This window comes from Prunus persica, chromosome G5 (genome assembly GCF_000346465.2).
Source record: "Prunus persica cultivar Lovell chromosome G5, Prunus_persica_NCBIv2, whole genome shotgun sequence".
NCBI lineage: Eukaryota > Viridiplantae > Streptophyta > Magnoliopsida > Rosales > Rosaceae > Prunus > Prunus persica.
This window is the reverse complement of record NC_034013.1, coordinates 1,980,181-2,001,859: the sequence shown is the minus strand read 5'-3', so window position 1 is coordinate 2,001,859 and position 21,679 is coordinate 1,980,181. Positions and strand designations below refer to the sequence as shown.

General features: G+C 37.5%; 3 protein-coding genes across 3 annotated transcripts; 1 reads left to right on the top strand and 2 right to left on the bottom strand.

Moving 5' to 3' along the window:
* Positions 2,106-3,816, top strand: LOC18776552 (F-box/kelch-repeat protein SKIP25). The gene has a single exon (XM_007210959.2). The coding sequence runs from the start codon at positions 2,482-2,484 to the stop codon at positions 3,610-3,612; it is 1,131 nt and encodes a 376-aa protein (XP_007211021.1). The 5' UTR covers positions 2,106-2,481; the 3' UTR covers positions 3,613-3,816.
* LOC18776006 (ankyrin-1) lies at positions 10,108-12,827 on the bottom strand. The gene is made up of 3 exons (XM_007209652.2): positions 12,059-12,827; positions 10,871-11,042; positions 10,108-10,746 (listed from the first exon to the last, which is right to left on the bottom strand). Exons 1-3 carry the CDS (start codon positions 12,173-12,175, stop codon positions 10,532-10,534), a joined length of 504 nt encoding a protein of 167 aa, XP_007209714.1. The 5' UTR covers positions 12,176-12,827; the 3' UTR covers positions 10,108-10,531.
* LOC18775995 (methanol O-anthraniloyltransferase) lies at positions 14,969-20,290 on the bottom strand. Its single transcript, XM_007209069.2, has 2 exons — positions 19,571-20,290; positions 14,969-16,123 (listed from the first exon to the last, which is right to left on the bottom strand). Exons 1-2 carry the CDS (start codon positions 20,012-20,014, stop codon positions 15,215-15,217), a joined length of 1,353 nt encoding a protein of 450 aa, XP_007209131.1. The 5' UTR covers positions 20,015-20,290; the 3' UTR covers positions 14,969-15,214.

The window sequence follows — 21,679 nt, the reverse complement described above, 5'->3', positions numbered from 1 at the left end:
CATACATCTTTGGGGTTTTGGGGTCATTTCCAACAAGAATAAAAGGAGGATGAGAAAGGAAAAAATGATTGTGGTGGATTATTTAACAAATGGATGGGTATTTATAGAGTTGGGATGATTTTGGCGTTTGATCTGATTTAAATTAATTAAAAATAATAATTTGACCGTTGGATTTTAATTCCAACCGTTGGATCTGGGATTTTTTTCTCATTGCAATTTCTTAGATTTAATCATCATTGTTGATGAAGATGTAGCCATTGGGAATTTATTCTTATTATAAAAAAATAAAAAATTTGTTTAAAGGGGTCATCCGATTTCAATGTCCCTTTCATATGAGCCACACAAATTTTCCAGTCGGGGGCAAATCCTGAAGGGAATTATGCTTGAAACTCTGCATGGGCTAAATTTCCACTTGTCTAAATACAAGCGTTGGAGGAGCTTCTTGGGCTAAATTGTCCAATTTTAAGTTTGAAACCCATAGGCCTAAAACCTAAAAATTCACTTTTAGCCCAAAAAAACTCATCCAACCTAGGTATATGTTAGGGCTAAATTATCCCTTAAGCAGAAATATGGCCAAAATATAACCTAGGTTTCTAATTCGGGCTAAAATTTGTGGAGCCGAACAGCCAGCCCACTTGAATCCATGTGCAACACCTAATGCGAGTGGAGCCCAATTGTAGCATTTGTCGGACACTTTTGCTGAACCCAAGCGACGAGTTGTGCAAGATATGGATGGAGCCCCTGAGATACAAAAGTACTTTTTGAATGCCAGTTTTTTTTATTTTAAAAAAAAAAAAATTGTCCTAACGGGCTGAATGTTGGTCCAAAATAAAATTCAATGGTAAAAAATTTAAAAATTTATTCTAAATCAAATCCAGCCCTAAAACTTATCCCAAAATCTATATATACGCATTAGGGATGATGATTTGGCCTGTGGGCCGAAGTAGGTAGCCAGACGGGCCAAAATCCTGCCCAACTCGATGGTTTGCCCTGCTTAGCCTAGCCCTTCTAAGGTTAGGTAGGACTTGGGCTTAGGATTTGAAACCCTCGACCTGTCCGCCTAGGGCGTTCGTCTATGCCCTTATCTTTTTAAGATTTAATTGATGCACTCCATAACTTCATTTTGTACTTAGTCAAAATAATGTAATACGTATGATAAACTAGTAAACTTCGTATTTTGTTTACACATGTTATAAATTAAGTTTTTATTTATTTATTTAATGTTGTCTAAAATTTTGTAACAAACAAGCAATATATACACTATATCTTTTGGTCCCCCCCCCCCCCCCCCTTTTCTTTTATTTTTTAATCAAGTTCAAATTTAGTGGTTATATGAAGAATTTGAAAGCTTATTTTGGTTTTATTAATTATAATGGCACAAATTGCTTTAATTTTCATGATGTCAATCCTAGTTTGGAATAGAAGTAACACATTTTCATAAGATTTATTTTTAGGTATAATATTTTTTAAATATATTGGTTATTGGTCTAAATTTAATAAAAGAGTTTGATATTTGTTTTCTTAAGACTCTTTATCCATCACGTTTGACAAAAAAGATGTAACAAAAAGATTTAAAAGACTTAGAATTTTCTTTTTAAAAAAAAGTCCGGCCAGTTTAGGCCCATGGTGTCCTAGCCCGGCCCTACGAGCCAGACTCGATGGGCGAGCTCAGGCCAAGCCCTTTGAAATCTAGACCCGACTTAAAAAATTAAAAAAGCCTTAAATTTTGGCCCGGTTTGATGACGAACCCTAATGCCCATATATTTGTTAAATAATACACCAAAATCAACCCCAAATTATGTTTGTGGAATATCAATTTGTTTTAGGTTAAATTGTTCAGAATAATAAATCACAAAGTTATAAACAAAAATTAATTCAAGAAAAATTAACTAAAACAATTGAATTAAACCAATTTTAAAAAATTTAATAAAGCTGAAGACTCAAATTTTGAGTTTGCAATAGAGTTAGGGAGAAAAACTGATTGAGTTTTAAGAATACATGAATAGTTTTATTTTGAATGATGAAATTTTGGGTTTAGTCCATTATGGTTGGAGATGATCGAACGAGAGAAACAGAGAAAAGTAGAAATTAAAGATTGAAATTTTTTGATGCAAATTGCAATGCCCGACGTTTGGGTGTAAAGTAAAATACAAGTAGGCATTTATAGGCTTTTGGTCGTTTGGTGAACGTACACAACACATAAAAAGCAGCGCGTTGTCAAAGACAGAAAGGTCAGCTTTTGTCTTTTATTATGGGTGTTGTGCTTGACATTATGACTTGCCTTTTCTGTTCTGCACCAACCAGAACTTCAAAACTCTTTTTCTCTCTCTCTTCGTAAACTTTTTTATCTTTCAAATAAAGTAAAGCCAAAAAGCATAACGGACCCTTTCGCACTTTGCTTTTTTATTGCATTTTCAAGTTTCCTCCTTTCCGAATCTAAAGCCTCGAAGCCCACCGCAAACCCTCTAAATTACTCTGCTTATGGCAGACAGCTCCAGATCTCCCACAAAACGCCCAAGACTGAGTCAAAACGACGTCGTCGGTCACGGCCATCAGCCCCTCCTTCCTGGGCTGCCCGACGACATAGCCCAAGTTTGCCTCTCCCTTGTCCACCCTTCCGTTTTGTTCTCCGTTTGCACCTCATGGCGTCGCCTTATTTACTCCTCCTCCTTCCCTCCTTTCCTCTCTTTGTATGCTCTCTTGACCTCCTCATCTTCCCCCAATTCCATCCAATTCTACAGCTTTGACCCGCTCTCATCCAACTGGCACGCCCTTCCCGCCACTCCCCCGGATCCACCTCTCCGCCTCTTCCTCCGCCACCCTTCTTTCATCTCCCGCAACCTCCCCATCCAATCCGTCTCCGTCTCCGGCAACCTCGTCCTCGTCGCCGCCACCACTAGCAATCTTCTCCCGGCTCTCCCTCGCCCTCTGGTTTTCGACCCAGTTGCTAAAAAATGGGCTTTTGGTCCACCACTCGCCACGCCGCGTCGCTGGTGCTCGGCTGGAGCGCTAGGCGGCGCAGTCTATGTGGCCAGTGGGATTGGGTCCCACTTCTCCATCGACGTTGCGCGTTCTGTGGAGAAGTGGGACTTAACCAAAAACAAAAAGCATCCGAATGATCACTTGGGATGGGAGTGGGAGAAAGCTAGAGGGCTTAGAGATGGGAGATTCAGCAGAGACGCGATCGAGGCAGTGGGATGGAGAGGGAAGCTCTGCATGGTGAATCTCAAAGGGGACGCCGTGAAAGAGGGACTTATGTACGATGTGGAGAAGGACACGTGGCAAGACATGCCGGAAGGGATGATTGGAGGGTGGAAGGGGCCGGTGGCAGCCATGGATGAGGAAGTTATGTACGTGGTGGATGAGGCCAAGGGTGCCTTGAGAAGATACAATCCTGAGAAGGATGTGTGGGTGGAGATTTTGGAGTCGGAGAGGCTGATAGGGGCCGATCAGATCGCCGGCGGAGGTGGAAGAGTGTGCGTTGTTTGTCGTGGCAAGATTTTAGTGGTGGATGTTACGGCAGCGCCGCCGAGCTTTCGGGATGTGAAAACGCCGTTGGGACTGGAAGCGGTGGCGATTCATATCTTGCCCAGAATGAGCCACGCTGTTTGATTTTTTAATTATTTTTGTATCAATTCATTTGACCATTTAAAGCTGAAAGTGAAAATTTGTCTACTTTTGAAAAAACAAGTGGTTGTGATACAACTGATTCGGTCGTTGAATTGTCATTATTATGAGCCCTCCAATCTTTGATAATGTCACGTGGAGGGTGTTCAGAGATATCAATGCAACTGGTGAAGGTGGCCTTTTTGTATACTATTGAAATACGAATGCCAAATCAACAGATAGGAAAACGAGTGACCATTGCTTCGGTTTTATTTATTTATTTATTTTCTTTAAAATAACAGCTTTGATTTGGTTCTGCTACTGCTTTGATATTTTGGAAACTAACTTAAGCCCAACTGGACAAATGCTGCAAATGACTTGGTTTACTTAAAAATAAGCCTTTTTTTAACTAGAGAACCATAATAATTTAGGGGTGGGCATTATCCGGATTGGATTGGTTTCACTCATCTTAGAGAAGAGAGCTAGGTAGTAACAAGAATTTTATAGTCATACGACTCCGTGAATTTTACATATCTTGTTTGAGTTTTGAGGTGATGTGATGCATATGACGTCTGTTAAGATTTGAATTTTTTTTTTTTGTTAGTACAAGCGATTTAGGGAAGACGGGTGTACTCAAATATTTATTGGGTATATGGGGGTTTCGAAATCTCTGTTCACATAAGTGGAGGTGGAAAAACTCAACCAACTAAACTATACCTAGTAGTTGTTGTTAAGATTGAATGTTTAGACAAAGCTAGGATAACATGTTGAATTGATGGCATAATTGTGCCTTTGGTTGGATAAATTAATTCAAACTTAAAGGTGAAATTTGATTTTAGCTGCCCGATTGCTCTCGAAAAACCCAAAAAAATTTCACATTATTTGATTTCGATTTCGACTGCAAGGCCATCTCCAACCTATGAGGCCAAACCCAAAAAAATCCCCAAATTATAGCCCAATATCTCTCCCAACCCAATAAAAGTAAGAGGCCAAAATTTGGGAAACCCCAAACTTAGGGCCAAATACCAGTCCAGCTATTGCCTGGATTAGAATTTTTTTGTGTGGAGCCCACACAACCATAGTGTAGCCCATGTGCAAGGATGAAAGAACGGGGCCCGCACTGTTGTGTTGCAGAATCTGTCATTCTAGGTGTTGCGCTATGGTTTGCAGAAGTTTTGTTCTTCTTAAAAATAAAAAAAAAAATTTCAATAGTCATCCACATCAACGATCCATGCTAAATCTAAGCTATTTTAATGGTAAAAAATATATATATATTTCAATAGCTGAAATTTAAATCTAATGGCTAAAATAATATTTTAAATTAATCTAAATTATATCCAACTCCAAAACTCACTCCAAACTCTATAAATACCCACATATTTCTCAAATAAAATTATATTTATAGAATTTCAATTTTTTAGGTCAAATTGTTCAAAATATTAAATCATGAAGTTATTTAAAAAAGATTAAATGAAAATTTAGACTTAAACAATTCTTAAATAATTTAATAAAGTTGCAGACTTAAAATTTGAGTATGAAGGGTTAGGGAAAAAAACAGTTTGAGTCTTGGCAAAACTCAAATAGTTACTTTTTTGAAAGGGAAAATTTGAGTTTAAGTCCAAATGGGTTGGAGAAGGCCGGAACCTAGACCGTACGAACCACTATGATGTCCATGTGGCGTAGTTTTAGTGGTGGTTGTCAATATGTCAGCTTTTGTTGGGCGCTACGTGTGTGTAAGCAAACTAACATAACTTTGTCCATAATCGAACAGCAAAGGCAACATTGATGAACATTGATGTTTGAAGCAAAATTGCAAGGTGGCACCATTTGTGATAAGAACCCAAGAAAAGAAGTATAATTTCATTTGGGCTGCAGTAATCGGGGGGCTTTGAGACAGGAACTTGGAATCCAAAATCAACCACAAAAACAACCAGTCCCGTTCTCCTGGACTCTAATGTCACGTGGAGGGCGTTCAGAGATATCAATGCAACTGGTGAAGGTGGCCTTTTTGTATACTATTGAAATACGAATGCCAAATCAACAGATAGGAAAACGAGTGACCATTGCTTCGGTTTTATTTATTTATTTATTTTCTTTAAAATAACAGCTTTGATTTGGTTCTGCTACTGCTCTGATATTTTGGAAACTAACTTAAGCCCAACTGGACAAATGCTGCAAATGACTTGGTTTACTTAAAAATAAGCCTTTTTATAACTAGAGAACCATAATTTAGGGGTGGGCACTATTCGGATTGGATTGATTTCACTCATAGCGAAACCAATTGCAATAATACATATTGGTTCAATTCGATTTTGACAAAAGTTACGAAGAAACTTAACCAAACCAAACCAATTTAAGACGTACGGTTTGATTCAGCTGTTTTGGGCCTAAATCCAATTCTTTTTTCTTTTGTAATTTTTAAACATTGTTAGCCCAATTACAACAAAATAAAAAATAAAAATCCACAACTTGCTACATATTTTTCTCAATAACTAATATAGTTACAATTCAAATATCAATAACTAGGGATTTGTTCAAGACCAAAATGAACAAAAAAGTATGAACTAACGTCTATTAAGATATGTTATATGTGAGACATATTGTCTTGGTTTACTACAACGGTGAATAGTTAAAGATCAATTTTATCCACTATGTCACCAAGTAAATTCGATATGTTTTCATTAAGGTAAATTCAAATCCAAAAGACACTTCTCCCTATACATAACATTTATGCTCTCTCTATGCCTTCATTTCACTTAGAATTCACATTACAAATGGGGGGGGAGGGGGGTATGAATTTCGATTCACATGTAGAATATTGTTGGAGATTGAATGAAACTCATGAACTTGAGTTCAACATTAGAAAAGTAGAGAAAGTTTCTACTCTTTAAAGAATTTTATAGTCATACAACTACCTTGATCTTATGACCCTCATCTTGGAGAAGAGAGCTAGGTAGTAACAAGAATTTTATAGTCATACGACTTCGTGAATTTTACATATCTTGTTTGAGTTTTGAGGTAATGCGATGCATATGACGTCTGTTAAGATTTGAATGTTTTTTTTTTTTTTTAGTACAAGCAATTTGGGGAGGGAGGGAGGGGGGTGGGTGTACTCAAATATTTATTGGGTCTCTGGGGGTTTTGAAATCTCTGCTCACATGAGTGGAGGTGGAAGAACTTAATTAACTGAACTGTACCTAGTGGCTGTTGTTAAGATTGAATGTTTAGACATAGCTAGGATAACATGTTGAATTGATGGCATAATTGTGCCTTTGGTTGGATAAATTAATTCAAACTTAAAGATAAAATCTGATTTTAGCTGTCTGATTGCTCTAAAAAAACTCAAATTTTTTTTTCACATGATTTCATTTCGATTTTAAGGCCATCTCCAACTTATGAGGCCAAACTCAAAGAATCCCCAAATTATAGCCCAATATCTCGCCCAACCCAATAAAAGTAAGATGCCAAAATTTGGGGAAACCCAAACTTTTTGGCCAAATACCAGTCCAGCTATTGCCTCCACTGGAATTTTTGTGTGTGGAGCCCACACAACCTATGTTGCACGGACACGGGTACGGGGACACAGGAACGAGACACGGGGACACAGCGACACGAAAAATCTCAAAAAATTAGGACACGGGTACGGCTAGGACACGGCAATTAAAATAATAATTTATTCTCAATACTTCAATGTCACATAATTCCATAAAACAAAACAAATAACTCATGTTTATCATCCATACATAATAATTAATAGACCACAAAATAAAACATAAATGATCTAACTCTCAATCTTCTTCAAGCATCTATGTCTTCATTGTTGTTGTTATTATTTGTTGTGTTTCTCTTAAAAAAAAGCATAAGAAAGAATTGTCACCTCACCACCAAATCCAACTCTTCTACTACTATGGAGGGAGATAAGAAAAGAAAATAGAAAACATAAATAAATGCATTTGAAAACAGAGAAAAAAAAAATTGCAAAAAGACTTACTTTGTGCAAAACCAGAAGAAGGGGAGGAGAAGAGTTGTGACGGAGGAAATGAACTTGGGCAACAGAAAAAGTGAGATTTAGGTTTAAAAAAGTCTTTTTCCACTTTTAGCCCCTAGTTTTAAAACTATTACAAATCAGTCCACCAAAGTTTCAAAAATCACGTTTAGACCCCAAATTTTATTTTAAAATTTTCTAACTGGTCCCTGCCATGTCTTGACCGTGTCGGAGCTGTCTTGACTGTGTCGGAGCTGTGTCTTGACCTTGTCCCAACCGTTGACTGTGTCCAATGCGTGTCGGCGTGTCCGACACTGTGACACTCCAGCAGTTTGAAGTGTCCGTGCAATATAGCACACAACCATGATGTAGCCCATGTGCAAGGAGGAAAGAACGGGGCCCGCGCTACTATGTTGCAGAATCTGTCATTCTAGGTGTCGCACGCTGGTTTGCAGCAGTTTTGTTCTTTAAAAAAAAAAAAAATTTCCAATAGTAATCCACATCAACGATTCATACTAAATCGAAGCTATTTTAATGGTAAAATATATATATATATATTCCAACAGCTGAAATTTAAATCAAATGGCTAAAATAATATTTTAAATCAATCTAAATCATATCCAACTCCGAAACTCACTCCAAACTCTATAAATAACCACATATTTCTCAAATAAAATTATATTGATGGAATTTCAATTTTTTAGGTTAAATTGTTCAAAATATTAAATTATGAAATTAATTAAAAAGATTAAATGAAAAAAATTTAGACTTAAACAATTTAATAAAATTGTGGACTTAAAATTTGAGTATGAAAGGTTAGGGAAAAAAATGGTTTTAATCCTGGCAAAACTCAAATAGTTACTTTTTTTTAGAGAGAAAATTTGGATTTAAGTTCAAATGGGTTAGAGAAGGCCGGAAACCTAGACCGAACTAAATTGTACGCACCACTATGATGTCCATGCGGCGTAGTTTTAGTGGTGGTTGTCAATATGTCAGCTTTTGTCGGGCGCTACGCGTGTGTAAGCAAACTAACATAACTTTCTCCACAATCGAACAGCAAAACAAAGGCAACATTGACAAAATTGCAAGATGGCACCATTTGTGATAAGAACCCAAGAAAAGAAGTATAATTTCATTCGGGCTGCAGCAATCGGGGGGCTTTGAGACAGGAACTTAGAATCCAAAATCAACCACAAAAACAACCAGTCCCTTTCTCCTGCACTCTAGGGCAAGGAATTAGTGGTCACCCACAAAAGCAGATTTAAAAATTATTTTATATTATTTTTAAGTAAACAAAACTCATTTCCTGAAGAAGAAAAAAAAAAAAAAAAAAAAGCACAAGACGTTCTCTTCTTCTTGTTGTCAACAAAACAGAACACGTTCTTTTCTCAGGAACCTTGCAACTGCTGCCTGCAGCCTCCAACGCTTATGGCATCCTCAATTTTGATTCTTTTGCCATGTTTATCCGCTTAGTTTTTCATCTCTTGTGAACTGCAAAGAACCAAGAACCATGATTTTTGTTTTTGTTTTTGGTAACTGAATAATTCTATTAGGAACCCGCCAGAAAAAGGGAACCAAAACAGACAGAGCAGCAAGCAAAAGAAAAACAGATAAGGAGCCAGCAAACAGGCTCCAACAAAAAACCAACTAAAAAGGTGCTAGCTAATATGCTCATGACAGAGCCACAAAAACAGAGAATAGATCATAGCCATGATTTTGAGAAAACTTCAGTTTTATTTTTTATTACAAATTTGGGCTCCTTACTTTTTTGGTTTCTACCATTGTTTCTCTCTCTCTTTTCTGGATAATAAGAGAGAAATCCTTGTACAAATCAAGTTGGCATATTGTTCAGTGGTTGATTGGTTGGTTGATAACTCAATGGTGCGTTGGTATGTTAGAGGTAAGAACTCAATGGTTTTTGGATATATTGGTTATCTATATTGATGTATCATGAATGTAGAATCCAGATTTGGGTAAATTTTAATTTCTTTTTAATTTCCCCAAATCTAGGTTAGGATTTCAAATCAGAAAATTGCAAACTAAAAGTGAAGAACAAGAAAACTCATCACAACCAAGTTAGTTCTATTATCTTTGATATGACAAGAGATGAAAAACTAAGCATCAAAATCAAAGCAAAAGAACCAGAATCGCCGATGCCAGAATCTATGGGTTCTCTGCAGCGGCTGCAAGCCCCTCTTTTGTCGACAACAGGAAAAAAGAGAATGTATTTATTTTTATTTTTTTTCCAGAAAATGTGTTTTGTTTAATTGAAAATGATATAAAATAATTTTTAAACAACCCTCCCAAGGATGAGTGACCATTGACCACTAATTCCTTGCACCCAAGAGTCCAGAAGAACATGACTGCAAAAACAACCTTCCCCATCCACGCCTCAAAGATTGACATTTAAAGTTGGCGAACTCAATTTCAGGTTAACAGTAGAACATAGAACTAAATCAAATTTGCACGCCCCAAAGATTTCATCAAACTTTCAAAGACACAACGAAAGCTACTTGTAGGTCATAATAATATCAATAATAATTATTTTATTATCATCAAACATCAAGAAACAACGGATTAAGAACAATGTTCGGAACATATTCGATAACACAAAGTACTCTAACATTTCTGAACACATTCCATTACACAAAGTCCTCAAACATTTCTGATGCAAAACGTAGGCAACCGAAAAACAGAGACATGGTATTTGTCTATGAGCAATGCTACATATATATAGATATAACAAGACCAATCTCCAAACAGAGTGCGAGAACACTAGGCTTTCAGAGCTCTCCCCTCACTAACATAATGCACAGCATCCCTGATGCACGACAGCAGCAACCAAAGAAACACAAGATGGTGACAAAGAGACATGTTATTTGTCTATGTGCAATTCTGCATATATAGCCAAACCAACTGCAAAAAGATCACAGCAACACTTTAGCTTTCAGAGCTTTCAGAGCTCTCCCCTGACGATGCACTTTCTAGCTGAAGACGCTTCATCTCCTCATAAGCCCACTCAAGTCCAGGGCAGTAATGGAGTGGAGGATTAAACCTACAGTCATACATATCGTCTGGCAAGAATGCCCCATTCTCTACCAGAAACTTCACGGCTTCCCTCCTCCTCTCTTTGGCTGCACTGTGAAGCGGAGTCCCTGTTTAAACATGTATAGGAAGAAGAAAACATCAGCATACATATCTTAACTTTTTTTGTTTTCCATCTTCTCAATTAAAAAAGAAAAACAAGCCAAAAGGAAAAGGGAGAGTAACACTACTTACAGCCACAAGCACCCTTAGTTCTGGCATCAATATTAGCACCACGCTCAAGCAATTCATCCATAACCTCCAGATGGCCACCCTCAGCAGCTAGGTGAAGAGGGGTAATCCCTTTTGATTTTGGACCCCAAGCAGCAACATTCACATCCATTCCCTCGTTAAGAAGTCGCTTCACCTGCACAAGGAATTGAATCCACAGAAAATTTTAAATAATTTGTGATTAATTGTCAAAAATAACAAATTGTTTGGGGCCTCAAAGCAGATAACAAAAAGTTGAAGGAAAATAAAAGTTCACATTTTAAGTTATTAAAAAAAATAGTTTACTTTTGACAAGGGGCCTAATTCTCATTTCCTGCTGGCTACTTAAGTGATCATTTGAGTCATATGTTTACTCAACAATGTCCCCAAAAGGGACCCGCACTTACAGCTGTTATCTGGAACGCAAATAACTTTGCTAATTTTATAATCCAAAACAAGAAGTGAAAAGGATGTAGGTTGTGGGAGCTTCAAGAAAATGCACTTTTATCTATTCCTGTCAAACGCTAACAAAAACAGTTCTGATTATCTGAATTGCTTAATCAGGATTTCTTACATCAATAAAATCCACATCTAAATTTGACCTTATGAAAATTGGGAATTTAATTTATGTTGTAATTTAATATTTCTAAAGCCTGATAAAAGCAATGTGCCCTAAAAGCTAAAACCTCATTTCAAATACTCTATCAAAATCGACCCTTCACAAATAAACTACAAATACTGTCTGAAAATACAAGACGTTTGTTCTTTACCTAACATATCATACTTGTCAAAATTAAATAAATCTATCGTCAATTCGAATAAGAATTTTGAAGCATGCATCCTGAAAAAGTCCTAATCTTACTTGACATTTTATTCCCTTATGAGTTGGAACTTGGAACAGAAGACGATGCAAAATAACCTCAACATGGCACTTTATCATTATCCTTGTAAAGAAGAATAGTTGTGCAAATCATATATAGCAAGTGATCGATACACTTACCCATGAGCCATATCAACAAAGCATTAGACTTCGATTCTCAAGGCAAATGCCAATGCCAAATTTGAGTTTCAACAAGATATAACAAAACACCAAATTTCAACCAATTCGCTCAATAATTTTTCCAACAATATACTCAACAATTACAAATAAGTAGAATGGGATCAAGAATTTACCTGTTTCAGATCACCCTTGCGACAACCAATATGGAGCAGAGTCCATCCCCTATCATCCATATCCACCCCAGACCTAAACGACCGCCTTCTCGACAAGCTCCGCCTAAGCGAACCCATTCGTTCTTTTTCTTTTTGGGGTAAGCTTTTTGTATTAATTGTATTATCCAAATTTCCAAAAAGTGATAACAACAAAAACCAGTTGTTGAGGAAGAGTTCTATGCAACAACTACAACAAATCTCACCGTAAAGATCAAGACTTAAGACTCAAAATTTACATGATTTTTGGGGGAAATCACAGTAAAAGAAAAGCAAAATATATCGAAAGACAGTAAAGAAAAGGGGGCAAAGACTTAGCGAGAATAATTGGCCATGCAGTAGTTTGGTGCCAAAGGATTCAAGCCAGGACCCAAGACGCGAAGATTCTCAATCTCAAAGATGACGACGACAGAGATGACCGAAGGCGATGAAATTATATTCATAATTGATGCAAAATCCTACAATTTTGTAATGTATTTGAAAGGGAGACAGACGAGGTCTCTATGTACTGGGTTTCCCAATTGATTTTGTGGCCAGAGAAGACGGATTCCTGATTCGATTGGGAGAGGGCTTGGCGGTGGAAGGCTGAAGAAAACCAAACCCTAAGAAAAAATATGGATGATATGGGATGATGAATAGAGATAGATGCTTGTGTCGAGAGAGAGTTTGTCAAAGGTTCACACGCGTGGCCAAGATTATTTCAGATCAGTTTCCCTATTTTTATAAGGGAAAGAAAAGTGTTTGTGTTTTTCTTTGTTGGGGCTTCAAAGCGTTAGTCGGACTTGGATTTAACTTGCCTTATTTTCGTATACAAAAGGGTCAAACTCAAGATGTTAAGCATGTTGCCATTAAACTCAAATTTCCAAATTACAAAATGCTACTAGTCATATATACTCGAATTTAAACTATTTTTTCCTTTAACTATGCACACTCATAATTTGAGTTTATAATTTTATTAAATTATTTAAGAATAATTAACTCTTAAATTTTTTTTGTCGTTAATTTTTCTTAACATTATTTTTGTTTTAAAATTCGTGATTCAATTTTCTTAACATTTTAACCTTAAAAAAAAAAATCCAAATTCAAAATATTTTATAATTTCACTTTAAAATAAAAACAAGGACAACAACATTTTTTTTTTTCATAGACTTTAAAAGTAAAAAACAAGTACCACACGACCTATATAAAAACAAATGGAACAACATGACTTATTTGGTTAGTGCAACACCACCCGAATCCGCAATACCCATCAGAAAAGAACCAAACAAGCCCGTAGAAATTATTAGAAGGGTGGTACCCAACAACCCTAGCAGTCGAAAACCTTAACCAAACTCGACATGAGGAAGATAAACCACGTACCCAAGACTCCAAACACCTCTGAAACCACCGTTTGCACCACCACCAGCTCGCAATAAAAGCCTTCTCCACCCCTAGAAGGAAACAACGGCGCATCAAACCACCCCTACATCCATGCAGAGATACGAGGAACCTTAGCAGTCATCCCTAAATCGTGAGAGTGAATCAAAAAGCCAAAAACCCGTTGAAGACAATAGCCAAAAACCAAACCCGCCTCCGTCTAAAGATGACATCAAACAGGATTGGGTGATCTCACAAGAGCAACAACGATGCGTACGAGAGAGAATCGAGTCCAAGGTGAGCGCACCAGGCCCAAGGGGAATAATCGCGAGAACATTGACGAGACTAGGGCGAAGACGATGATGGTGGGCAGAAGAGAGGAGATCAGTCTCGATGGCGGCAGTGAACTGTGGAGACGAAAGCTGTTGAACTGTGTATCCTTCCCGTATAGATGACTTGGGCCTTATCCAAGGCCCGTGCTGGGCCTTAGAGTATGGATGACCTCCGCAAGATGATCTGCACACTTTGAACAATATCAGAACTGGGGCAGCTTAGGGTTGATTCCAGCCTAACCCTCTTCGATGGTTAAGTCAGACCTTAACTCAAGATTCCAGAGAGAATGGATGTAGGGTTTTTATCTTATGAAGAGTTATTACCTTTGTCCTGATGTAGGTGAAAGGTATTTATAGAGAGAGGGAGATCAAGATATTTTGTAGAGAAGATATTTATTTTCCCTGGTCTAGTTGCATTGAATGTTCTGCCTCTGGTCACCTTATAGCTAAACGGAGGTCAGATGATGAAGTGACAAGTAACCAAGGATGGGAGATGAATTAAATGATCTCTTCCCATCACTTGTCTGTTCACTCTGGTTTTAATGGATATGGTGACACCTGTTTGGGGATGGGATGTGCATTTAACAACTCTTCGTACTCAACTAGGCTTTTTCACTTAAATGCATCTTTCATGGTGTCATAGTGGTCGGGTCAGTTCTCAAACACCTGATCACCCGTTTCATTCTGATCTGTCATATTCTCTTTAAGCAGTTCTTTATCAGTTTACATTGGTCGGCTTTGGTATGCGAGCTGTCTTTTGAGGGGCTCGGCCCACAATGATAGTATGAGCTATCAACAAAAGCCAAACTTGATGCTAAACCCTAACCCTAAGTCAACGACACTTGTCCCTCGTTGTGTATGAGAAAGAATCACATTTTTCCCACAGCTACACCTTAAACTGGTTAACTTTAAAATGAAGTTGATTTTTGGAGAAAAAATGCAATCCCAAAAGAGGCCTTAGTCTTCATACATGTCTTTTCAACTTGACTCAACTCAATTAAGGCTTTTCTAAAATCCAATCTTCAATTTCGTAGAAATCTGTTTTGTTTGCAGTTATTTTATTTATTTATTATTTGTAGCAATTTAACACAACATTTTCCTACATTTACACGAAAAAGAAGTTGAAATTTGCAGCATTTAAACGTTATCAAACATATAATAATACAATGACAATTGTTCATGCATGTTACATAATAATCAAATAATGCAAACTCTCATATTTCTCAACAATCTTTGTGTACAAACAAACCACAAACCTAACCTCTTCTAACTACGAAGAGACAAAAATAAAAAAAATAAAAAAAATAAAAAAGCTAACACCAAATGCAAAGAGGCATAGGGGAAAACAAACCCACACCCCACCATAGAAATGATAGCCCACACAACACAAGACAACTAGAGTTAATTAATCAGACACATAAGCCTTTACATCTTATTTAGATATCTCCTCGACATGCTCCAATGTCATCTTCTTGAGCTCCTCCTCAAACCTCTCCAAACTCGTACTTGGCAAGCATATGGGCACCAAAGTTCCAAATTCCTCTTCTTGGTTGTTGTCTCGGACATAGAAGCTGATCATACTGAACGCTCTCGCAAGTCCAGCAAATAATGGTCTTCCCCACCCAACATCAAACTCTCCAAAACCGGTATGTCTATTATCAGAAACTATAAACACATTCCATCCCATTGGAAGCGGAGGCCGTCCTCTGATCACGAAAAAATCAGCCAGTGATTGCATGTACTCTTTATCCATCTGAGCCTTGGACTTCCTCACCAACTCCACACCATATCCCAGTGGACTTGCACACAGAAGTTCCACCGTTGAAACGGCAGTTGGGATACTAAACGCATTGCCGTAGAATCCCGAGGGAAGACAAAGATCATTTATGCTCTTCCCGCGAGCGTTGACCGCGCAGGAAATGCGAACAGTGTCTTTTGGATTCAGTCTCAGTGAAAGTGTCCGGCATCTCCAGACGCAGGCTGTTATGAGCTCAAATGAGGAGCAAGTGGAAAGGTGGGGTGGAAGATGTTTCCTGAGGGCTCTGATCTGCTGTGGACCGAAATAGAAGGATCGTTGGGCCATGTTTGATTGGTCAATTGCTGCAATGAAGGAGCCTTGTGAATCAAGCAATTGGTCATATTCGTAATGCCAACGTGTAACTGTTGGTGGATCTCTGGCATTGAGGAGCTCTCGTGCCCACACTGGAGGCACTGATAGTGAATCTGCTCCTTGGGCCATCTCCCCAATTGCATTCAAGAATTTAGCCAACCCCACTGCATCACACATTGCGTGGTTTATGCGCAATCCAAAGATGAAGCCTCCACATGTCAGGCGAGTTACCTAGATTAATAATTGCAAGTACTTTTGAATTAATTATTACACGTTCCATATATATATATATATAAATGAAGAGAATGATGAAACATTCAAAACATTCAAAATACCAGAAAGTATTTTGGTTAATTCAAACATTACGAATTGAAATTATTAATTAAATGAGGATAATATGGTAAATTCATATTTTTTCATATTAAAAAAATTAAAATAATAAACAAAATCAAATAATAGGTCCTATTTATGGAACATAACTACCCATATTATATTTTCTTAATTCTAAAAATAAAATAATAAATAAATAATAAAACCAATTGGCACATGCTCACCAAGGGGCTAGTATATCATTATGTGAAGAAAAATTGTATTTCTAGTTTACAACACATAACTACATAAAAATGTTTGCTAGATAGATAAACTGTGTATACTTGCTCTCTTTTCTTTTTTCTTTTTCTGTCAAATATATATACTTGCTCATTGTGGGCAAAGTAGCACACTTGTATAACTTTATATACCCGAAGAAACTCTAGCTGCTCTCTCTCTCTATAAGTCCTAAAGGAAAACTCCATAGAGGGGGGCGGAGGAAGAAGCATCACTGCCCCTCCTCCCCCTCTTCTCTTCTCGTATTTTCCTTTTAGGTTAGTGAATAAGTCTACTAGAGCGTTTTGCATGAAAAGCCTCTTGTGGTGGTTTCTTATTAATCATGGTTAGATTGAAGTTCCCCATAAACCCTTTTAGTCCATGTTCTCAATCAAATCGTGCTCCCAAATCCCACTCCCTAGCGCTGCTCATGTTCTATAAATTTGATTCTACATCATCTTTGACGGAGGTTGCTGCAAATCACTCACTTATTTTTTGGTAAGGTTGTTTTTGTTTATTTGTTCACTCTTATGCGCATGTAGATTGCTGAAAATCATATTTTCCCTAGATATGTTATGGATGGGTGGTGGGTATGGCCACGACAACGGTTCTTCAGGTGGTGGTGGTAGGGTTCGTATAGGTTCATGGGTTGTTTTAAGGTTTTGGTTATGTTGTGTTTGTGGGCTTTGTTTGCACTTATGATTAATTGTGGTGATGTGGGCTAATAGTTTTAGTGTAACTTTTGTCTGCGTTAGTTTTGCTTTTAGCACTTTAGTTTGTTGCCCTCTTGAGATTGATATTTTAGGTATTTTGTTGATATCTTTGATTGTATATACCCTTATAAATGTATGTTTGCCTTAATTTTTATGTTTTCTTGCTTGTTTTGTCTAATAAATTATCATAAAAAAAAAACAAAATTAAGAGGAAAGAGTACTACAATTGGATAAAATGATCGGAGCATGAATTGTGTAGGACAATTTGGGGTATGTTTCTTGTGTCAAATTGTTAAGGAGAAGGTTTTGACTCAAAATTGGTGATAGCCTTCAAGGTTGGAAAGACACACTCAAGTCATGTGTTTGGATCTGAAAATGGAAACGAATTAAGTATTTATCATCTATCTATATTCAACTCCAGATGAGCAGATAATGAATATTCATACCCACGCTCATTAAATCCTTTTCCTGGGACCTCTTTGTTGGGGAATTGGTTAATTACTTACCCCACCCCATTGCAAATGTACAAGGAAAAAACAATTATAAAATTTAGTGGCTTGTCTTTCATTGTTTAGATCACGTGACTTCCTCATCCCAACCAATTAAAATTCCATTAATAAATTTACCCCACATGTCTGACCAATCAATAAGTTCATAACAATAAAAAATTAAAACTAACCCCACATACAAATAAAATCCCATTAACAAACCTACACTACACCACGTCTGACCAATAAAAAATACAAATTAACTCCACACAACCCCTCTTTTCTTTTTCTTTTTTTCTTTTTTTCTTTTTTAAATATATTTATTTATTTTTAATTTATAAAAAAAGAAGTCAAATCATCCCTCCACATCATTCTTGAAGACTTAATTAAAGGAGGTAATTTTCAGTTCTTCATCTTCTTTAATTTTCTTCTCTAAATTTGTTGATGTTGAATTTTTTTCTTGGAGATTTAGGGTTTATTAAGTATCAATTAGAGATCTATAATTGGGATTATGAATTATCAATTAGGGATTTTGTTGGTCTATATATTTAGATTATGTATATTATTCAATAGGTTATACTTTATAATGTCGGAACAACATCGAAATGTTAAGAGATCAAATACTCTTAGAGATTTTTTAAAGAGAAAACAATGGTGAATCATCAACTAGCATGCCTTCAGGTTCTTCTCCATCTCTTTTGTGTATTTTTTTTGTTATCAATGAAATTCAATCATACCGTCGAGTTTTCTATAGGCTTGTATGTAAGGTAAATTTAGCCCACACTATATTTTTGACACAAGTTTTGACATAATTTTTGAGCCATTATATTACTTTACTTTCAATGTGAGATTATACCAGACATGATTTTTTGTCATAAAAAAAAAATAAAAGTAATTTTCTTTCTCGTCTCCCTATTTTCTTGGAAAGATAAATTTCTCTCAATAAATCAAAATTTTTTTTTCTTTCCTCTTCCTCTTCCCAACACGTTCTCTACTACCTCTCTCTCATCAAACCCAAAAAAATAATAATAATAAACCTTCTTACTCTTTGCTATTTCTTTATTTTCGTTTATCTCTTCAATTTTTTTACTTTAGCTGCTCAAACCCTTGTGTCTTAATGTTCTAATGAAATCCTACATATTAGGTGAAAAGTCCCAATTTTTATTGTTTTAAAAAAAAAAAAGAAAAGAAAAGAAAGCCAAGTGGGATTACCTGTCAACAAGCTCGAATATCATGGTGAAGAAGAATGATACCCAAATAATATTTTGAATTCGCACAAACTCCCTTACTGTTACTATTTATAAGACTTTGAGAAATTGTGGTAAAATTGATTCGCATAACTTCAATTTACAAGATATTATGTGTTAAGACTTTTAATGGCTTGGTTCAAAGTTGAAAGTGAAGAATAAAATCCATAAATCCTAAATCCAAAGATTCAGAAACATTAACAAACAATTTGAAACCCATTGATATGAATAACTTCATTTCTAGAGAGGTAACTCTTCTTGCAGTTAAAGAGAATGAAAAAAAAAGGAGAAAGATTAACAAGGTTTTTTTTGCCTGATAAAAGAAAGAGTTAGCAGAGAATGTGATGAGGAAGAGAAAGAGGAGAGAGAAAAAAAAAAACTTTGGTGAGAGAAATTTATCAGCCCGAGAAAAAATAGAGAGAAGAAAGAGAAAAACATTTTAATTTATTTTTTCTGTCAAAAATTCATGTCAGATCTAATCTCATTTATTGAAACTAGAGTAATTTAATGGCCCAAAAATTGTGTCAAAAACGTAGTGCTACGGATCCGCCCCCTATATATATATATATAAAAATGAAAAAAGAAATAGAAAGCCAAAAAAAAAAAAAAACAATTGAAATTAACAAGCAAAATTTATATGGATACCTGAACTAACAGCAAAGGGCAACCAAGAATACCATCAGAACCAGGGGGATTAGACAGGAACTCCTCTAAGACAGGACACGGGGGTAGAATTCTGTCCCCAAGTTGCTCAAGCGTGACGTCAGCATTAGCCTCTATGAACAAGACACCTTCTCCATTGCATTCCACCATAAGCTTTCTGTTGGGCCCCTCCCTGAGTCTACCAGCCAAAGGGTAGTAATACACTAGTGCCCTACTCAGTGCTTCCCTGATCACCATAACGGCGTCGTTTCCTTTCATTGAAGGATTGTTTTTATAAGATATGATGACTGGAAAATGAAACCGAAGGCCGTCCTGGTCGTCTATATCCGACAGCTGCTTGGTTTCAATAGGCGTTGGCTTCGCCGGTGTTATAAGTTCCGGCTCGAAACGGTTCACCGGAAACAGTAGAGGGCACAATGAACCCATCTCACACACTGCGAGGGCCTGTATTATTGCAACAAAATGACTACATAGTATGAGTCATCGAATTGGTATTTATGCATAGGACCACGTTGACCCTACTGCCTTAAAACGTGTTTACTTCTATGGGGATTGGAATTTGGATCCAACATCCGCGTGAACGTTATTATTTTATTTTATGTTTTCTTGTGAATATATGAGAAATAATGCAAAACTGTGTGCGGTGGAGAAGTTGGCTACGGTGATTAGCAAATAATAGAAAGGCCAAATTCCATGGATGTTGTCACCCTGTGGCTCGCTATCTGAAGATGACCATCCGTAGTGGGAACCCTTTAATTATGTACTCAGGCGAACCAGTTACGTCCAGAAGTCGCATGTGAAGCTGGCATGCACGAACAAAAATGTCCTTTCAAGTTCATTAACTATTGACATGTTCATTAGAGATGTCTGTTGATGCGAAAAAGTGGTTCAGCACGTATTTCGTCAACTTAGTGATATTATGTCTTCGGTAGGTGACTGTCTTCAGAAGATGTTCTACTTCGAAAGGGTAAGTACCTGCAAAAGGTCACGTTCGGTAAGTCCTTGGGGTACCGGTGTAGTACCGGCCGAAGGCTCTCCGATGCTTTAGTAAGTACGGTTTTAGTAATGTTAACTGACAGATCAATCGATAGCGTACCGTTAGTTCTGATCCTCTCCTTTTGGGGATATGGGTCTCCTTATATAGGCCTTGGGAGGTGTGCACTGTGCTCATATTTTCGATGTGGGACTGTGGACACGGATTGTGAGCATGACACGTGTCCGATGGTAAAAGGGCCAAGATAGATGGCTTCGGTAGGAAGCATGCCGAAGGAGTTCTGTGATCAATATCGATCCTGTCCACGTGTTCGGTGGTCATAGGCCGTTTATTTCGGTATAAACAGTAGTCCCCCAAGTTCTCTTCCGAAGATCCTTCGGAAGGGAATTTAGTTCTCTATGTCGGTTCGGAGGTTATCCTGCCGTTCGGTAGATATCGTTTGGGGGGAGGAAAGGATGCGTGTCGATCCTTTCGGAAGATATCGTTCGGGAGAGATTGACCTGGGACCCGAGGGGTCGTCGATGCTGAGAGGCGAGAGGGCAGAGAGACGCTTCGTCTTCCGTGCCTGGCGTGCAGTCAGCGGCGCCATTCGTCGGGTGACGCGTGGTCAGTAAAAGCACGCCTGACGGCGCATTAATGAGCCGTTTAGTCTCCCGAGGAGTACCGTTGTGGCTCTCTCCCTATAAATAGGAGTTTCTCCAGACGCAAGGCTCACTTTGCAATTGTGAGTTGATGCGAGAGCTCTGTGCGGGCGATTTCTGAAGAGAGTGAACGGCAATCAAGGCGATTTTTACAGTGGTTCTTCGGCATAAAGGGCGATTTCTGAAGTCTCTGATCGGCGATCAAATCATCCCACACTACTCAAGGTAAGATACCGTTCCGCACCCTCAGAATACTCTCTTTTTATTTAATTATACGTCTTTCCATGGCGTAGGCTAGCCGAACGTTAATTAGGATTTTCCTTCGGTAGTCTAGTGGCCATAGGTAGCGATGTAGGTATCGGTAGAGTAGTTTGTGGCATGGGCCTTAACTTCCCTTTCTTTGTTTTGTAGATGTCCGATAGCGAATCGCCGTTCGGCAGTGAGCCCAACGCGTTC